Raw genomic sequence first — 20164 nt, forward strand, 5'->3', positions numbered from 1 at the left:
TGCTGTTGAAGAGAGATGAGTGAACTGAATGAGCAACCTTATTTATTTCAGCTGAAGTAAAACAACTTACAGGAAAGCCTTGGTTTTGTTTTACTTTGGTTTTACACAAGTTGCTTAAATTACTTAGTCAAATCGGTACAATTTATATAATACTGTAAGAAATACTATAAAAGGGAATTTAAAGAAACAGAACACCAAAAGATTCAGATGAAATAGCTCACCAATATATGGAAATAAAGGATCTTGCCCAAAAACCATTGCCATGTCATTTAAGCTATAACTTCAGAAATCCCTTGGGAAGATGCAATGCCCAAGAAGTAAAATGACAATAATTTTTTTGAGAAGGAAGAACACAGAGTAGAAGATATTAAGCAGGGTAGAGTGAAGATTAAGAAAGATAATGGGGAGGAGCTGAGACTGAAAAGAGTGTAAGGTGATTACATGAATGCAAAAAGTGTAACACTGTGCATCAACACTCCTAGCAGAACAGCAAATGGATAAAATCCCAGGAAAATATTCCCAACAAGTTCAAGAACATTTCATTACAGAAGACATATTGGCTTCCAATTGCAAGGAGCATCCAAGGACTTCCAAGGACCTCAAACCCCAGTTATGAACTTCAGACAGTCTGAGTGCACATGATGGGGATTTTGAAGGGACACAGAAATAGAAAACCCTTATTTTCCTGCAGCCTTTCACTCTAGGAACCCTGAACTTCTTGCAGTTCTGCTCACAAAGTGTTATACTAAATAACTTCTGATTTCTACCACTTCTTACATGGCTACACAAACAAGGAAAGAGCAGACCAAGTTTTCCAGAGGAATTTTTACATGCATTTCCTAGACACACTGCTCCTTGGACATCTCATCTTCTAACCGAGTGCTATCCCAGGGCACCCAAATACAATGATTTGCTAAACAAATATATTAACTTTCCAAGTACAATGTTATTCTCACAGGCATCTTCTGCTATCTCAATTATTTAATACTAAACACCTTCCAATGACATAATTCCTTTAGTTTCTCTATCATTTATGCATCTTAGAGTAAATATGACAATTTATAGTAAAATAAGACCAGAGATACACTAAATACCTGATCAGTTATATAGAGACAAAGAGGGCACAGGCTTTTTCCCTTTTACATTGCTTCATCCAACTTTGTAAACCGTACCTCATTTCTGCATTAGCTAAATTTAAGAATTCATAAATATATTTCCCGTTCACCTTTCAGCATTGTAGACTATGAATGGCATTGTTAATGTTGGAGTGATGCAATTTTTAAATTACTAAAAATCAAAATGCAGTGATCACCCTGGAACTGACATCCTACATTAAACTACATCTCCAGCTAATCATGCATTTTCCCTAAATATAAGCAAATAAACTGCAGTAAGTCAGTTCAGGGAGCTGTGCCTGCACTCCTAGCTGTAACTGTCCTCATTAAAAGGTGCTGTTGCTGAAGGGTCACAAGACAGGAGTGCTTTTTTAGGGTGCACACAAACATTTTGTCATTTAGCTAGAAATCCAAAAAATACCTAAAGGCATTCAAACTTACAAGAGAGAGATTAAAAGAAACAAACAAGTCTCACAGATTTTGCTCCTAAATACAGACTGTTCTTCAGGAGACCACGGGACTGGAGAAGATAAAGTGTTAATCGCATATTTGGTGGTTTATGAGCCAAAGCAGTCTGAGGTTTAAACTGCTTCTGCTCAGTGCTCATCCCATTCAGAGACGATGAATCATTTCCCATTTGGCAGCACTTCTGCCTACAAGGCTTGTCTTCTGTGATATTTCTCCTGTAGCCTTGTAATAGATTTGCTAATTTAGTACACCTGACTTTGAGCAAAAGCTATTGTTGCCAGCTGTCAGACTAGACCTCGTCCTGTTTATCAGACACATCTCCACCAGCCCGGCCTGCCCCAGTCACAGAAACACAACACTCCTCACTAATCCCAGGGCAGTAAATTACTTTCTAATATCCTTGTTTTTCTTACTCTGCCAAAATACCAACACATCACAGATTTAAAGCAATAGCAAAATCAATTTATCCTCAGCAGCTCATACCAGTTTATCCAATAATCACATTTTTTAATGTCATTTTTACTGTTCTAATCATTCTGTCCATGAATTTTTGAGTTCCAGCAGTAGAGGTTTGACTGTTTAAACAAAGGTAACAAACTCACAGGGACCATAGTCTAGTTTTTTAGGCAGGCCTCCACAACTCTTTGAAAGATAAATCAAAGCAAAACAAAGTATTAAATGCCTAACACACACTAAAATATTTCCTCATTTTCCCCAGAGCTTTGTATGCAAAAGAAAATGCATTACTTGCTGTTTATAAGTATTTTTGTGAACAGAAGTTCAGGGTAGGGGCAACAAAGGAAATATGGGGAGAGTTGGGTGGGTTTTGCTGTTTTGGGTGTTTTTTTGTGGTTTGGTGGTTTTTTTCTTGTTTTGTTTTTTTTTTTTAACCTTCCTATAGTGAATCTGTGAAACATATGAAAAAACAACTTGTGTATATTTATAAGCCTAAACAAAATCTACCAGAACTTAATCCTTTACATTCCAGATTACATAAACCACTTATACAGATACAAAAGAAAGCAAAAATACCTGCTCTTTACAGGTTTCACACAGATTGTCCACAGAAGCACATGCCCACATATTAGATGCTCTTTTGATACTCTTACTCTTCTAAATGTTTTAAACATCAGTATAGAGAATGTACACTCAGCTAACAAAAATACTGAGTATTGACATTGCTCTCTTGCATTCTCAGGGGGCTGTGGAGCCACTTACTCATCTCATTCATTCAAATCTGGCTCCTGAATTCATGCTGAGCACTCAAGGAAATGCACCTGGATTCTTCCACCTGGGACTGACTTGAAAGGCCAGACAGAAACTGTGCTTCAACATGAAAAGACCATTTACCATGAGCAGGTTCCACACCACCCTGTGGTTACCTTCTGCTATACCTGTTACCAAAATTAAATTTCATTGTATTTGCTTGTAGCATAGCAGAGAATCCCCTCTGACCCTTTCCCTCATGACAAAATCCATCCAACACCGCGCTGCAAACACCCTGCCCTTGCAAAGGGAACACAGGTCTGGGAGCTCAGCTGCACAGCCAGCACTGCTCTTCCAGCTGGGACAGAGGAGAGAAGCCTGGGAAAGAGAACAGAATCTTGGGATTTTAGGAAATGGAGGTGAAGTCAGAGCAAACAACAGACTCAAGCAGCATAATTACTTCATTGCCTTGCAACAGCTACACAAGCACTCTAGTCCCATGTAAAGCTGATGTTATTCCAAGTGAAAAGACCAAAAGACCTGTGTGTGTATATATATATATATATACAGTTTCACAGGGTTTTTCTTTGTAACATTTGACATGATGAATCAGATACTGCATTTCCAGTATTATTCATCTGTACAACTTAAACTAGTCCTGAGGAACCATTAAAGAAAAATATTTGCCAGGAAAAAATAACCTAGAATATATGATTCATTCATTTCTGAAACAATAAAATGGTTCACTATAACAAAAATAACTATATTGTAAATACTTCAATTAAATGTAAAAAAAAAAAAAAAAACCCTAGCCAAATACAATGAAGAAAGCATGCCCTCAGAATAATAACAAACCACTAAATGTGCATATGTGTGCAAATAACAAAACATCTTGCTGGAAAAAGGCAATTTCATGAAATGCAGTTAACACCGTATCTGATGGAAATGGTACTCTATTCTTTAGGGATTTCATAGTCTTAAAACAACAAAGACACGCCTCAACTCTCAAATGTAACTATTCTATTAAGCTGATAAACAGGTATTTATTTCAGTAGAAAGTGATGCATTTAGTGTATACCTAAAAACCAAACAGATCCTAAACATCCCCCTGGGAAGCAGACAAGGCTATCACTGACCTTAAATCATGATAAAAGGGATCAGTTTAACTAAGACATGCATTTAATAACTTTAAAATTGTCCAAAGTGCAAAGAGATGTGAAAATGAGCAATTTTAGGAAAGAAAGTCCCATAGGAGAAACCTTTGTTTTGCACTAGTGTCAAACACTGGGGGAAAAGAGAAGCACTCTTAGGCATTAATGAATAAATGTAAAATATGAAAACAGCCTGAAAACCTCATTTTTCTTCATAGTTAGACAATATTAAGTTTACTTAAAACCTTGCAGTTTCACATTTTATCAGTTCATTCATTTGTAGTTTACTAAAAGAAAAAATAATCATCCATCTGAATGCACCCCTAACTTATCCTCACTCTGTCTACACAGACCTCTACAAGAAACTTCACACTGCACATCTGCCTGTCTCTTGCTGGAGGTACACCTGCCCAGTACAGGTAATTTCTGGTCTGTTTCTTCACTAGTCAAACTCTTTTGCACGCTCCTTTGTGTGTGTTTCATACACACAGAGAGTGAAGATCCAAGTGGTTCACAACACTGGCAACTCAGTGTAAACAGAGCACAGTGTACTCAATCAACCTCCTGACGCTGGAAGATGCTCTGGTGCAAATCCAGTGGGGATAAACTGTAAAGTTAAAGGGCTGCCCTCTTCTATAGGGAAATATTCACAAAGAATGCAAGCTCCATCACAGCAGATAAATGATGACTATGATAGCTCGTAGCTTTCTCTGTCTGCTTGATATTTAACATATTAACATTGACTCTAAAAAAGCTCAAGTCTTTCATGCAATGAACTCATCAACAGCAGATAACACTTCTCTGAAAATTGTAACTTCTGGAATTCCATTAATTGTAACTCCAGAACTTTTGTGAAAATACGGCAGGTAAATGAGACAAGGAAACTTAAAAACTGCATAAATCAATTATAATTAACAGCAATTTTCTGACCCTTTTAAAGTAAGAAAATATTAGCATTAATGAAGTGATCAAGATATGCTTAGAATCAAGGGTCTTTTTAAAAAAAAACTTTTCAGGTTTGCTAAAAGCTGAAGAATTCCTTTTGTTCTACACATAAGCAGTAACCCTGATCTTATCTGCAAGCCTTTTTAGAATTATGTTCTGCATCATGTCCACTTAGAAGCCAGCCCTTAATTCCCTGTTTCTTCTATATAGTATCAAGGTGATGAACATGTGAAGCAAACGACACATGGGAGAAATTTCGTGGTGGATGTTTTTTTCCTGTTTGTTTTTAAACTTCTGACCTCTTTCCAACTGTAACCACTCTGATTCTTTGCATCTTGAGCTCTTATAAAGCCCCTCTGCTGTAGATGACCCCTTCTTCCCAATAAGACAGCTCACCAACAGAACATCACACGGGCAGAAACAGCATTCCCTGGTTACACAGCCAAGTGTTGAAAGGTCTGGAACAGGAGACTCTGGGCTGCCTCTGTGACCCTGTGGCATGCTGAGTGCTGCAGCACCAGAGCCCAGGTACCAACAGATCCCCAGTGCCTCGTCCTGCCCAAATCAGATTCCACCATCTGCCCATATCCCCAGACAGCTCCTTGCTCCAGGTCACTCCCTTCTCCTGCCCCCTCATCCAGCTTTTGTGCCCTGTGCATTCCAGGTAGTGCCTCTCTTCCCACCAGGAGCACACTGAGTTCAGCGTTAGGAGGCAGAGCTCAGCTCCTCACTACACCTGCACCAAGCCTCACCTGGCTGATTCTGCCACACCTGCATATTACCATGTCCCTGTTTGACAGTGCCTGTGCCTCAGAATAAAGGATTCACAAGAATAAAGCATTTCTAGATGATGTGCAATGTATTTTTAATCGTTTTTGAAACTAGTTGAAGTTTAGCAGAATCTTCCCAAAATAAATTTGGTCTGATTTAGCTCCTCAACATGAAAAATGTCTGTGTTAGGTGGCTGCTAACAGCACTAAGCAGTGCCTGATAATGGGAAGTGCTAACTGGAGCTGGCATTATTAGCTCCAACTTGGTATTCCAAGTTCAGCCAGAGCTATAAATTCCACTGATGGCAAGTAAAAGGCCAAGATGTTCAGACAGACAAAGCAATTCCATGTTCAAATGACACAAAGTAGAAGCAAGTGTGGGCCCCAGAGCTCCCAGTCCCCAGAGTGCTCAAGGGACAAGGAGCAATCCAGGGCTCAGCGTGAGCAGGGACAATTTTCCTGTGCATTTGCTGCCACCCCACTGCAGTGACACAGGGTGGGAGCAGGACAAGTGCATCTCCAGGCATGGACCACACTGCAAAGAACTGTTGAAATGTGGAGAGTGAGGTTACTAAATTCCAATAAACTTAACGAAAAATATGAAGCTTTTGAATGGGTCCAAAGTCCTGCCCAGTGTAGATGAAGTTACATTATCCTGATGAACAGGAAATAGCTGACTGATTCTACAGGATGAACAATTCACCAGAGGAAAGGAACTTTCAGGAAAAATGATAAATATTATAATGAGGAAATCCGAGGCACGTATTCACAATGCCACATTCACATCTCACAAATGAACAGAAATTTCTTCGTGATCCCCTGGCCACAGAAGCAAGTGAGACACAGACAAATATAAATATATAGGGCCTCCCCCCAGGCAGAATAACCACTTGCTGTTTGGGAGAGGAACCAAGAACTTTACTGTCTATCCTTGTAGATAGGACTACAGAACTTTTAACCTCCTTTTACCCCCCTCATAACAGCTACTGAGAGAACACTGTGAACTGTGGGAACTGCTTGAGGAAGGGAGAGAAGACTTCACAAATATTTTATGACAAGCCAGGCACGACGCACGTACTACTGAAAATTACTCTAAGTCATTTTTTCCTTAAAGGCCTTCTCTTTTCCTGCGGCAGAAGCCAACATTTTAAATCATCTTTCAACCCAGTTCTTAAGAAGAAATCCCAGACATGAAGGATGTTCACAAAAGGGCCGCAGCGTTACACGACAGCACAACTTCAGCATAAATCTTGCCCTCCTCACATTAGCACAATCATAAAGATTTAAACCCTTTAACTTTTAAACAAAAAGCTGATATCCAACTATTTGAGGCAAATTGGAATTATTGCATAGAACCTGGAATTTACAGACAGCATTTGCTTCTCTAAGAGACCAGGGGCACTTCCCCTGTGCAGCAGCATTAATAAGCTTCAGCAGAGGACAACAGCAGTTTCTCCCCATTCCAACATCCTTGACCAAGAGTTTATTATAACTATGTGTGATATATATACCACATATATACATTTGAAGATTCTGTTCACCACCACCCTGTGCTTCATCAAGCATCCAGAATTGCTAGTTAGACATTTAGAAATGCCACATACGCAACTCACTGGAAATTATGAAAGATGGCACAAAAATTTTGTATCATTCTTCACAAGCTTCAAGTAACAAGAACCTTCTGCAAGATCAGTATAAAACATTTTTTAACTTTCTACTACAATTCTCTAAATAAAAGCCCTAGAAAATTTCTGCTTCATCATGCATTTTGCCCTTCTTTAATTCTGGGCAATTTATATGTCATACTCTGTGCACGCAGGCTTAAAGAAGGCAGTCATTTTTAATTGGTACTGCTGAGCAAGTGCTCTCCAGAAGATGTGAGGATGAGGTCCTTCACATCTATTTCAATGAAGTACTTAGCAATGGGTATTTTGTGTCCTTTAAAATACATGTATTTGTATTATCAGGATGAAGAGGCTGGGTATCTTCAGATTTCCACACTGACAGTGCAACCATTGAATCGTAAGAGCCTGGCTCAGTGCTGGACTCACCAACATGCTGTGTACATTTCTTTACATTTTAGCCCAAGCACATGAACCCACATTTGTTTTCTGCTTTCGCTATAAAGTGACACATAACCTGGGAAACTTACAGTCCCTCCACATCCCTGTGCCACCTCTTCAACAATCAAACCCCACTCTGTCCTATTTCACTTCTACAAAAGTTCCCTTTTGTCTCTGAGTGACACCACCTACACCAGCTGTATCCTTAGAAATTTCTTCTATCACATCCGATGATGCCACCCTTTATAAATAAAGACAGAAAAACTTACTCTGCTGCTAAACAAAAAAGAGGACACCTAAGTATTGCTACAACTAAGCATAATGCTATTACTCATCTAGTCCTGCACACAGTCTTCTATACAGAGCTATAAACTAATTTATAATCCACAAGGGAAAATAATAGGAAGAACTTCTCTGAAAATAAATATTTATAGATATTATAAATAAATAATTTCAGAACAAGGTGAACATTTTCTGTTAAAAGTCAAATTGAAGGACTATTTGCTATAAGGATACCTAAATGCTTGGTACAATAAATGCCATGAATTTCTAATCCCAGGCAGTTAAGCATGACTGTAATTCTATGAATTTTATTCAGACATGTTTTGTTCCTCTACATGGTTAATGATTTTTATTTTAATTTTTTTTTAACCAGTCATGTCCATAAACATCTAACCCGGATACATCTTTCCTCCCTCACCAGTAATAAAATTAATTTTAATACATTTTATATTTTTTGCATAAAAAATACCTGCATTTACTAGATTGCCTTTTACTAAAATGAAAAACAAATTACTAAGTACACTCCATCTAGTTTCCTCATGTCCTACAATATGCACAAAGCAGGAGCTTTATCATACATAATTTTAGAAGTGTACAGCCTGATCTCTATCTGTCTTAGGAAGAAATCTTCAGATTGACCCAAGTTCAGAAAATGCCTCTAAGTATTACCAACACAGATTCCACCTCCAGTTAAATACAAGCACAACTGCATCTATAATTGAATTTATGTATGCATCTATATATAAACTCCAAATCAAATGGTTAGCATGTTAAAAAGAAGCATCATGACAGATATAATTAGTTATTACTCCATTTAACTCCATCAGTAATGTTAAAATCTGGGTCAAGGCAGAATGAAAATGCCACCAAGAGCCTGCTGGTCTGTGAACCTGCCTGAAGCCACCACTCATTTACACATCAACCCACCACAGTCCTCTACACCCAGGGAAAAAGGGGGATGACAAGAAATGGACTTTAATGCAGATGCATTCCTCAGCTCACCCATCTGACGGCACAGGATGGAGCAGAGGGACATGTGCATCCCAAATTTGGTGCTGTGGGTTGGAAAGCTTTACTATGGCATTGTCACTCCAATGTTTGTGGCAAGATGGCATCACACATGCTGATTTCGGCAAGAATGGAACAATCTGGGTACACAGTATTACTGTGACCTGTAAATTACATAGCCTGGACATTCTCTGCATATTTGAAACAACTCAAATGAATTGGTTACAGAAAGGAAGCATTGAAGCCGTTGCACTGACAATCCCACAGCCATGGAGTGACTCTCCCTTGCTCCAAGAAAACAAGCCTCATACCTTGGGTTAAATACGCACTGGCCAAGAGTCATTCCACAAAATTACCAACAGGATACAGCCACAGAAACTCACATACTGCTACTTTTTCTTTCACTTTCAGAATTTTGAAAATGTGAGTAATGCTTCATCAAAAGCAATATGGATTACTCATGGGGATATCAGCCCTCCTGGTCTCATCTGCCTGAGCAATAGCAAAAAAAAAGTATTTTGAAGTGGAAAAAAAAGGGATCCCCAAGAGTCTGCAGGATGCTAAAGTACAGCTGATAGTGCAACACAAATATGGCATATGAGCAATAACTGAACAAAAATCACCCCAACTGCACAGTCTCAGAAGGCCCAGCACTGAACCATCTCTTGCTGTGGATTTAGACTCAAAAGAAACAATGTTCATGGGCAGAATGTCAAAAGATAGTGGATCTAAATCCCAGCTTTACTTGTTTTATCCTTTTTATGATCTTGAGCTTGTCTATTCTCCATTCTGTATCAGCCTTCCCCTTAAACTCAGATGATAATGCTTAGCCAGTTTTGTCCTGAGCTTTATCAACAAAGTTACAAGCAATATTATCTATGCTTTCATTGGAAGTACTTAAAGATGAAGTAGCAAGAAAAAGCCAACAATTTGTTTCCTTGAATATATTACTGACAAATGTCCCTTAAGATTCTGACCCTCTTCCACAAACAGGAATGTGCTTTGCTGACAGCAGACACACACAGCAGCTCCTTCTGTATGCACTGCCTGGCATCACTGAGGTGAATCTTCCCCAGCCCTCAGGAGTCACAGAATGATCTCAGCCCTGCACACGGGATGAGCATTTACATTTTATACATTAAAGCAAGCACATAACAGCCTGTGCAGTAATGCACTCGTGCCACTCAGCCAAGTCAGAAGCCAGCTCACGTCATTGTTGTGAGGAGAGCAGGGAATACACCCAAAGAAATCATCCACCCTTTTTTAAAGGCCCAAGAAAGGTCTGGCCCAGTGGTGAGATGTCATTCTAAGTAAGATGGCAAAGCAACCAAGCACTTCAAAGGCCATGAGATAAACCAGAACAAAACATGAAAAGCTGTCTTCTTTCAGGGATCTACCCATTCACCTTACAGACACAAAGACAAAATGTTTTCATCTGTGGACTGATCAGATTTTTCAGTGTGCTTAACAAAGAAAACAGAACATAATTTGTTACCACTTACACAGACAGACATTACAGGACAGTGTAAACTTCAGTGTAAACTCCATAAACTTCTGAAAACTACAACTCTAAACATTACTCGCTAATATTCCACCCCCAGGATTTGTTTTATTCCTTTTCCCGGCAATAGCTTTAATTTCTTTAAACATTACTATTAGGACTGCCTGCAGATTTCCCATATGTCTCCCACATATGCCCCATATGTTACCTACACATGTAAATCCCCAACTAGTTTCTATGTGATGCTCTCCTGATTGTACAGCCACAGGTGAACAGTGGGTTTTTTTAAACTGAATTTCAATCTTTTAATTGAAGCCCCCATGTAACTGCTTCCCTACAACAATTTCCTCCCCCAAATCCTTTCTGATCTTTGCTTTCCTTGCCATGATAACCCATTATGTACTCCTGAACACAGATACCTAATTTTATACCCAGATGAATGAAACTTTGCCATACAAGCTGAACTTAATAGAAACAAACAGCTGAAACTGCTCCATACAGCTGCTCAGTTGTTTATTACAATTCTTTGGCATCTGTATGATCCACAACTGATTTATAGGTATATAAATATCTATAACTATATACTGTCTATAGAAGAAAGCATATATTTACACACACACTTCATACTTTGATGAAAATACTGAGGGCCAAGCAGCCATCAGTCCCTGTACACCTGATTAGACACGTCTATTGATTTTGTTATGACTGCACCAGCTTAATCCACCTACTATGTAATTTATTGATTCGGATTTCTCAATGACACATGGCTTACGAAAACTAGTACTTAAGTCAAATATACCTTACATGAAGGAAGCCCATTGTTTTATTGCTGACCAGAGCCTATCTAACTACAGGCTGCTGGTAGGAGAGGCAGCCCTGCCCTCTTTGCAGCTTCTTCTCTGCATCCCTCTTCCTCAATACAAAAAAACATTTTTTTCCTGGTAGGATTAGCTTTCAGCTCATCCCATAGCTACACAGTTGCTGGAGTCAACACAAGGGAGGACCCAGAAAGTGAAGCCAGGGACTACAAAGAGAAAAAAGAAACAGCATTCAGTTTTTAAACTGATCTAAAATGGCCCTACAATTTCAGTCAACTATAAAACCACTGCCTTGCTACATACAGATATAGGAAGTTACTTTATCAATTGATCAATCAGATGTTCCCACAGTGAGCTCTGCTATCCATAAACTTCAGTCTTGCCTCCACCACCACTGATGGAAAAAACCACTGTCTTCAACTGGATTAATTTAACACTTCGATTTATCCACTGCAAAAACCAGGTTTGAACATTCCATATTGTTTTACAAAGCTCAGGAATACTCTGGCTTTTTCTAAATAAAGTATATTTTGCAATAAATTATTAGCCTTACAACAAAATAAATTATTAGCATTACAACCAGAGTTTCTATGGTCTGGTAAAACAGCAGCACTTTCTCCTTCAACACTATAACTTCACAGTACAGTCTCACCTTTGTACTGTGAGGGCTGAATAGACAGTAAGGCAGCAAGAGAGAAGAGAGAGGAGCAGCTCAGGAGATGCTGATTCATTTTCCACCAGTGCTTTTATTTCTCTAATCAGCAAATCCTGCAGGAAAGCTGGAAGCAGTAAGGAGGAGGAAAAATAAATCCAACAACTCCTCAGGCCTACATCTGATTCTGTACCAGCAAAATTCTTCCAGCTCATTCCAGTTTTATCCATGGGATATTTATTACCCGTTCTTCCAGCCCAGTGTAACTGTGCTTTGTGGCTATGGAAGTATCTTCACTTGTTAACAATTCTGAGACAAACACTACCTGCAACACATGAACTAAATCAACTTCTGCACTGAACCTTTACTCAACATATGCTAATGCTCACAGAGTTTTGTGGACTTCAAACGTTATGGCCTCAGCTGTCATTGATCTCCTAAGTGAAAGCAGTCAAATGTAGCTATTTTAACATTAGAAGATTCACATATTAGAACATAAAATATTTACTGAAAACAATGGTCATTTCTCAGTTTCCTGAAGAATGAAAGATCAACACAATTCAACAATAGGGTGAAAGAAATCATAGCATGTTCTGACTGACAGTGGAGTGTATTTACAAATCCACATATTCAACATAACACTGAGAAAAATCACACTAGGAATGGAAAGGGACGACTGCATTTGCAGCTTTTGTAGAGCTTGAATGTACTCAGGATAGGACCAGATCCTGGTAAATCCTGCGGTAAATATGCAAGAGTCAAAGAAGTTTTCCTTACACTTCTTGGACATTGTTATTACAAGCTGTTAAGATAAATTTCGCAGAAAACTAGTGCAATTCTGGAATTTAGCTAATTTAAATTATACTGCCTATATTTTAATCAAAAACAAGGATTTACACCTCCTGCTAGAAGTATCATCAGAAGCCATGACACCTGGATTTTAAAAATTATTTGCAACAAACAGCCAAACCTTTGCTAAAGAATAAACTTTTTAAATAAATATATAACACAGATACACTGTAAACTAAATAAAAACTTACTAGAAGTATGCCACCGCTGTGGTTTTTCTCTGTTGTGGAACCCAGACCTAAATAAACTGTTAAACACTTAGTGTAAAGGTATGCCAAACATTTCTCAGAACTTTCTTAAGGTCTCAACAAAGAGTCAACCTTTTTTGCAAAATGAGGCCTAGGTTAAATATTTTATTTGGCTCCTCAAGATGGACTGAGAAGTTGGGCACTAGCTCCAGATCAGTTCTTGGACTCACATCAAACATTACCCTGTCATTTATCCAGTCAGTCAAAACAATGTTTTCCATCTAAACCTTTAATGTTTATGTCCTGAAAAACTGCTAATTGAATCCAGTTCTTGAAATCTATTTTTTAATCTATACCATTTAATTTAGAGATACTGAACAGAAAAGATAAGCGTTGAACAATGATTGCAGAATTAATCCCATAAACATTCAAGCCAAAACAGAAGACTGCTAGTTTCATAGAGCCAAAGAAAATTAAGATTAAATAGCATTTGTCAGTTTGAGAATAAACTTTTAGAAACACTGGATATACAGATTCTTTTAATTCCAAACAGTTTTAGAACTCAAGAGCCCCCAAACTGCTTTTCCAATCAAAAAGAATAATCAAAACCACACAGAACACTTACAACTATTCCTAGGCAAGAACTGACAACATGTCAGCTGAATTAATAAAATTCATTGTTTTCCTTAAACATGTAAAGCTTCCTTACAACAAATGACCTTAGGTGAAACAACTCCCCATTAGCTAAAGCAGAAAATACCTCAAGCTGTTCAGCTGGAGACACAGGCCAATGTTTCCTATAAGCTTCCAATAATGGAACTGGTACTCAGTGCCTGCCAGAGCTGCTAGCCCTGGAACAGTCCTAAAAAGACACTTTTGCCTTCATCCCATACTCTGCACTTTCCCTTCCCAAAATACAAGATGCCCAAAAAACACAAAAACATTCCTTAGGGTTGTACCTGCTGCATTTGGGGGCTGACCACAGTGCGTAAAACCACAGCGTGCTTCTGGTCACAATCACACTCCCCTCACCACACTGAGATTGTCACAGGCACAGTTTCATTATATGCTTATTCCTCAATAAAAATAAAATATGAAATGAATTTGAACACAAAACACAGAGGTGAGAAAGACAAGTCCCTAGACAGTATTTTCCATTATTTTAAATAAGGTTACAGACCATTTTTTATGTTTCAAAGATAAGCAAGTCTGAGCACTCACTGCTCAGGGAAAGAAAGTATTAAAGCACTGCATCAATACAGCAATAACCTGAGGAGAAAGCTACAAAACACTCAGTAAAAACAAGGCAGCACTGTTCCATGCAGCAGTCCCAGCTACGCTCATTTTAGGAGTTTTATTTCCAAGTGTAATATAGAGACACTCACGAATCTCCATGAAAACTAGATAACAAATCTAGTCCAAGTTATTCCAAAGTAAAACAGAAGCAGATACATTTTACTTTTTCTGTGAAAATAACATACTTGGAAAGATCAGTATGAAAACACCTCTCTTTATTAGGTATTAAACTGGAGATATTTCTCACACACCTTAAGTAAATATAACAACTCTTCTAATATTTAAAAAAATATTTCTTTTGCAAGCTGCTTAGAAACACTATATAAAGGTGGATATTTACAGTGAAAAGCTATACTCTTCTAATTGCTTACCTTTGTGTACTGATGCTTCAGGACACACAGTGTCATTTATGTGCTGGAGGACTTAACAATACTTTGAAGAAAAGAGCTAGATTCAAGTGTCCTGAATTTTTTTAAAGAAAGCTCAAGCAGAATTTCCAGTATTTTTTTTCCTCTAAACCTGTTTACGTGGGGTTTTATATGGAAAAGGGCATAATTTTAAGTATTTAAGACCAGATTCTTTTCCTTCCCAGCATGCAGGTGAACCGTTTTTATGGTATTTTAAAATATCAGAGGTCAAGTGGTCTGGAGTAGGGCAGGACAAGGCAGTTCACCCAAGAACTGTGAACAATCACAGAATATGCTGAGTTGGAAGGGACCCACCAGGATGATCGAGCCCAGCTCCTGGCCCTGCACAGGACACCCCAAAATCCCTCCCTGTCCCTGAGAATGTTGACCAAAGGCTCCCTGAGCTCTGCCAGCCTTGGGGCTCTGAGCACTGCCCTGGGAGCCTCTCCAGTGCCCAACAGCCTTAGCCGAGGAAATCGCTTAAAAACCCCAACAAAACAACAACAATAAACAAACAACGAGATCGAAACAAAAAGCGTGGCAGTTTCTTTCGAGTTTACACCGAGAAGACGAAGGGAAAATACACTGCAAGGCTGGGGCGCGGTGGCTGAAGTTCCCCCAGGCGGCTGCGGGGCCCGGGCCGGGCGGGCGGCGGAGCCCGGACACGCCGAGCCCGGGGCCGAGGGGAACGGACGGCAGGGAAACCTCGCCCTCCCCTTCCCTGCGAGGCCCGAGGGGCCGCTCCGGCCCCAGGCTCAGCCCCAACGACACCCGGAGGAGCCGCTGCCGCCCCCCGCCCGGGCTGGCCCGCGGCCCCGGCCCAGCCTCACCTGTCAGCCGCAGCTTGACGGGCCCGTTCCGCCGGGCCCCCGGGTTGGACATGGCCCCGGCCGCGGCACCCCGCCGCCGCTCCGCAAGGGCTCGGGGGAGGCGCGAATGGAGCCGGGCCGGGCGCTCAGGGCAGCGGCGGCCGCCGAAGGAGGAGGAGAAGGAGAGGCCCGGATGTGCCCAGCGTCGCCATGAGCGGGGCCGGGGCCGCGGAGGAGGAGCGGAGCCTTCCCCGCTTCCCTCCGCTTCCCTCCGCTTCCCCGCCCCCGGGCCCGAGCACAACAAAGCCGGGACGGAGCCGCACGGACGGGCGGGCTGGCGGCGAGCTCGGCTCCTCTGCTCTCCCTCCGTCCCTCCCTCCTGCCCCGGGGAGGCCCTGCCCGCCCCCCGCGCCCCGCCTCGGGTCAGCCTCGGGGGAACGGCGGCAGGTGGCGGCGGCGGCCGGGCGCTGCTGGCCGGGAGGCCGGCGGGATGGCCTGTCCCGGGAGAGCGGGGCTCGGCAAGGATGGGGGAATGGCCGTGTCCCGGGAGAGCGGGATGGACCTGTCCCGGGAGAGCGGGATGGACCTGTCCCGGGAGAGCGGGGAATGGCCGTGTCCCGGGAGAGCGGGATGGACCTGTCCCGGGAGAGCGGGATGGCCGTGTCCCGGGAGAGCGGGGGATGGACCTGTCCCGGGAGAGCGGGATGGACCTGTCCCGGGAGAGCGGGATGGACCTGTCCCGGGAGAGCGGGATGGCCGTGTCCCGGGAGAGCGGGGGATGGACCTGTCCCGGGAGAGCGGGGGATGGACCTGTCCCGGGAGAGCGGGATGGACCTGTCCTGGGAGAGCGGGATGGCCGTGTCCCGGGAGAGCGGGGGATGGACCTGTCCCGGGAGAGCGGGATGGCCTGTCCCGGGAGAGCGGGATGGACCTGTCCCGGGAGAGCGGGGGATGGACCTGTCCCGGGAGAGCGGGGGATGGACCTGTCCCGGGAGAGCGGGGGATGGACCTGTCCCGGGAGAGCGGGGGATGGACCTGTCCCGGGAGAGCGGGATGGACCTGTCCCGGGAGAGCGGGGGATGGACCTGTCCCGGGAGAGCGGGGGATGGACCTGTCCCGGGAGAGCGGGATGGACCTGTCCCGGGAGAGCGGGATGGCCGTGTCCCGGGAGAGCGGGATGGACCTGTCCCGGGAGAGCGGGGGATGGACCTGTCCCGGGAGAGCGGGGCTCGGGAAGGATGGGGGGATGGCCGTGTCCTGGGAGGGCTGGAAATGGGGAAGGATGTGGGGAATGGCTGTGCCTGAGGGGAAGTAGGGGACTGGGAAGGATGTGGACAGTGGCCATGGCCTGGGAGAGCTGGGGATCGGGAAGAATGTGGGTGAATAGCCAAGGTGGGGAGGAGAGGGTGGCAGAGAAGCTGTGTAGGGAGTTGGGACAGGAAAACCGAGGGTACAAATGGGAAAAGACATGGCAGGAGAATTCAGAGGCAGGCTGAAATGGGTGGTCCCACGCAGGAGTGCTGCCGATCCATGACAATATTCCTCATGGACAGGGTGTGACAGACCAGCCCTGGAAACTGTTAAACTTTGGACCAATTTGGTTCTTATCTGCACTGTGTAGAAATCAGCAGTTGAGCTCTGTGAACTGCCATGTGCAGAATAATAATATTTTTTTTTTTTTAAAGCCTTGCATCCATGCCGTGTTGCCTAATTTAACTCCCACCCTGTGGGAAAGGTGACCCTTTCCAGAGTTTTCCCAGCTCTGCAACACACTTCCCATGAGGAGACCTCCATCAGAGTAATAGGCAGCTTTCTGCAGGGCCAGAGGGGCCTCAAGGGTGAGACAAGCTCCCAGGAAAGCTATGAACGTTACCACAGTCTAGATTACTTTAGAAGTTTAAGCTAATACATCACACACCTACTCTTACTAACAACCTTACTAAGACTCTACTCGTTTGGTCATGTCACTGCTCTGGCTTCTTCCTGCTGAGGTAACCTGTGAAGTATTATCATGTGGGTAGTCAGAGGTGAGGATCCAGCTATGGATCCCCAGCATTGGATGAGAAGATGACCTGTGCTTCACTGAGTTCATCCTGTGGCTCCTACACAGCCCAGGAGGTTTTCTCTGCAGTCGCTTGGAGCTGAGCTGTAACCATGTCTTGAATGGTCCCATCCTGACAGAGCTCAGAGTCTGAGCCTCGTTAATTCAAACCTGGGGTGTGCGACTGATTTTTTTTTTCCACTGAAGGCCTTGAAGTGCAATGTGGTTCTTAAAGCTTTCCATCCATAAAAAGTGACCTCTCCTATGCTGTACGTGGGGATTGACTTCCTATTCCTCCCAAAGTGTCTGAAGTGCAAGGTGGAGATTTCCAGTGCTTCCTGCAGTGGTGGCACTGCTGTTCCAGTGTCACTTCAGCAGGGAACAGAGGAATCCTGGGGTCCCTTCTTTGGCCAGGGCTGTGCCTGTCCCCTGTGCCATCAGCTGTTTAACACAAAACTAGCAAATGTTAGACACCAACCTCTTTCACAGCACAGGCAGAGCACAAGATAAAGCATAAAACATCTTTCCAGTGCTTTGCCACTGGTTAAAAAGAAGAGAATTTGAAACAATTAAAGTCTAAGCAGCATTTACTACAAAACATGGACAATACACCTATGGATTTTATGACTTTACATTGCACTGAAACAGTTAAGAAGTTATTTTGTAATGGTTATGTAAATTCATGCACACCCCAAAGACATTCCAGGTGTCCTGATTCTTGCATTAAAAAAAAAAAAAAGAGGAAGAAAATTAAACATTTATAATTGAAGGTCATACTATTAAATTTTCAGTCTGTTACAAATTCACATACTCTTTTCTCAAACCAAGTATATAATGCAACTGGCTGTTTGGATCACAACTACACTGCCTCTTTTGTTGAGCTTGTAATGAGGAATCATTGATGGTTTGCAAATATTGCAACATTAACTGGCCACTGCTAAACTGAACAGGAAAAAAAAAAAAAAAAAACAAAACTACTTTTCACATACTTAACATATTTCTAAATTTTTCCTAACATGATGATTATTCATTTCTGGGGTCTTGCAGTGCACTTTGGACCTAACATTCAATAATTCTGATATAATTTGACAAAAGTGCCTAATGTTATATTAAATACAGAATTCTTTCTACATGATCTTTTTCTAATGGATAACTAGTATGTCAGACATTAATTGAAATGCCAATATTTAAAAAACCCTTTGGGATTAAATATACTTTCATTGTTCAGTAGTTATATGAACATTTAAATTCTTTCATTAAAAGTGTTTTTTAAAGGTCATGAAGCATACTTGGTTTCAAACTGCTTTTCAGAAAGGAACTTGCTGAACTATAAATTTTTCTAAGGTTTTTGGACACACTGCTCACCTTTCAGTGAAAGCATTGTGATATATTGCAAGTGTTAGAGCATTAACTGACACTGCATTTGGGTCAGCATATAAAATGTACAGTCTGCAGGATGGCTGCTACTGCTGTACACTTTTCTTTAATATGTGCCATATTTGATTTTATTTACTTAATTTTTAAACAACCAACATGACTTGAGCACTTTTATAAATACATGCCAAGTGCATCACATGGGACAGTCCTGTATAGTAGGTGTGTATTCAGCAGGGGGAGAAGAAGGGCTCCAGCTCCCATCAGCCTGGCAGGGCTGGGTCCCAGTTGGGTCTTGTCCCTAAGGTGGGGAGAACACCCTGGACCAGGCTGCCCTCGGACACACAGAGGCACCAGATGCCAACTGCTGCACCCTCCTTTCTCAGGGCTGTGCCTTGGCTGTCCCACAGCTGTTTGTGTCCTGTCCTATCTCCCAGTTCTGTTGGGAAATGAGGATTTTCACTCGCTGTTCCCTTCACTGTGTAGAACTGCCAGGAAGGATTTAAACCGAGTATGTTCAAGAGGAACCAGTGCAAGATCTGCAGGCAGATGAAGGGAAGCCAGGCAGAGCACCAGGAACTGCGGTGGTGTAGGGGAGCAAAGATGCTGGCAGTCCCTGGTGGTAGAAAGTGCTGCTTTCCCAACCAAGAAATCCCACTGGAATGTTATGATCCAGAGGTTCCTGAGCCAGTACCATCCCCCAAATTCTCAAAATATTCTCAGATTAACAGAACCGATCTCTCACTGATCCTCCTTTCGCTTTCAGAAGCCAAGATTTTGCAGGAAATTGTATCTTTATACAGTTCCATTTCAGAGGTTTCACTCTGTGCAGGGCTGATCCTGTGAGAGAGACAAGCAAGTATCATCAGCGCTGCTGACAAGAGCCCCATGCTCCAGTGCAGGCTGGTATCACTGAACAACACATCCTTTCAAGATGAGACAGCTCGCTGGGATCCACATCACCCTGCAGATCATTTTGGATGACAGCCTTGCTGCTGGATTTGGGAATCCAATCCAGCCTTCTTCAGCCAGAGCTTCACAGCTGAGCCACCCTCTAACGGATTGGAAGAAATGTGTAGAGAAGGGGCAAGGTCAGGTATCTTTAGGACACCAACAGGGTGAAGAATCCACATGGAGAAAATAATGTAATAGTTGGTATTATTATGATATCCTATCAGTGGTATTGGTGTTATATGAGTGACACTTTTGAATAAATATTTA

At 42.2% G+C, this 20164-nt stretch overlaps 1 protein-coding gene across 1 annotated transcript in view; it reads right to left on the reverse strand.

Moving 5' to 3' along the window:
• Nucleotides 1-15791, reverse strand: part of SMURF2 (SMAD specific E3 ubiquitin protein ligase 2) — a 59447-nt gene extending 43656 nt beyond the window's left edge. The window contains exon 1 of the mRNA XM_021537207.3: nucleotides 15550-15791. Coding sequence (XP_021392882.2) covers nucleotides 15550-15601 — 52 coding nt within the window. The 5' untranslated portion in view covers nucleotides 15602-15791. The remainder of the gene's footprint in view (nucleotides 1-15549) is intronic.
• Nucleotides 15792-20164: the final 4373 nt, after the last annotated feature.

The sequence above is a fragment of the Lonchura striata genome, chromosome 19, assembly GCF_046129695.1.
Source record: "Lonchura striata isolate bLonStr1 chromosome 19, bLonStr1.mat, whole genome shotgun sequence".
Lineage (NCBI taxonomy): Eukaryota > Metazoa > Chordata > Aves > Passeriformes > Estrildidae > Lonchura > Lonchura striata.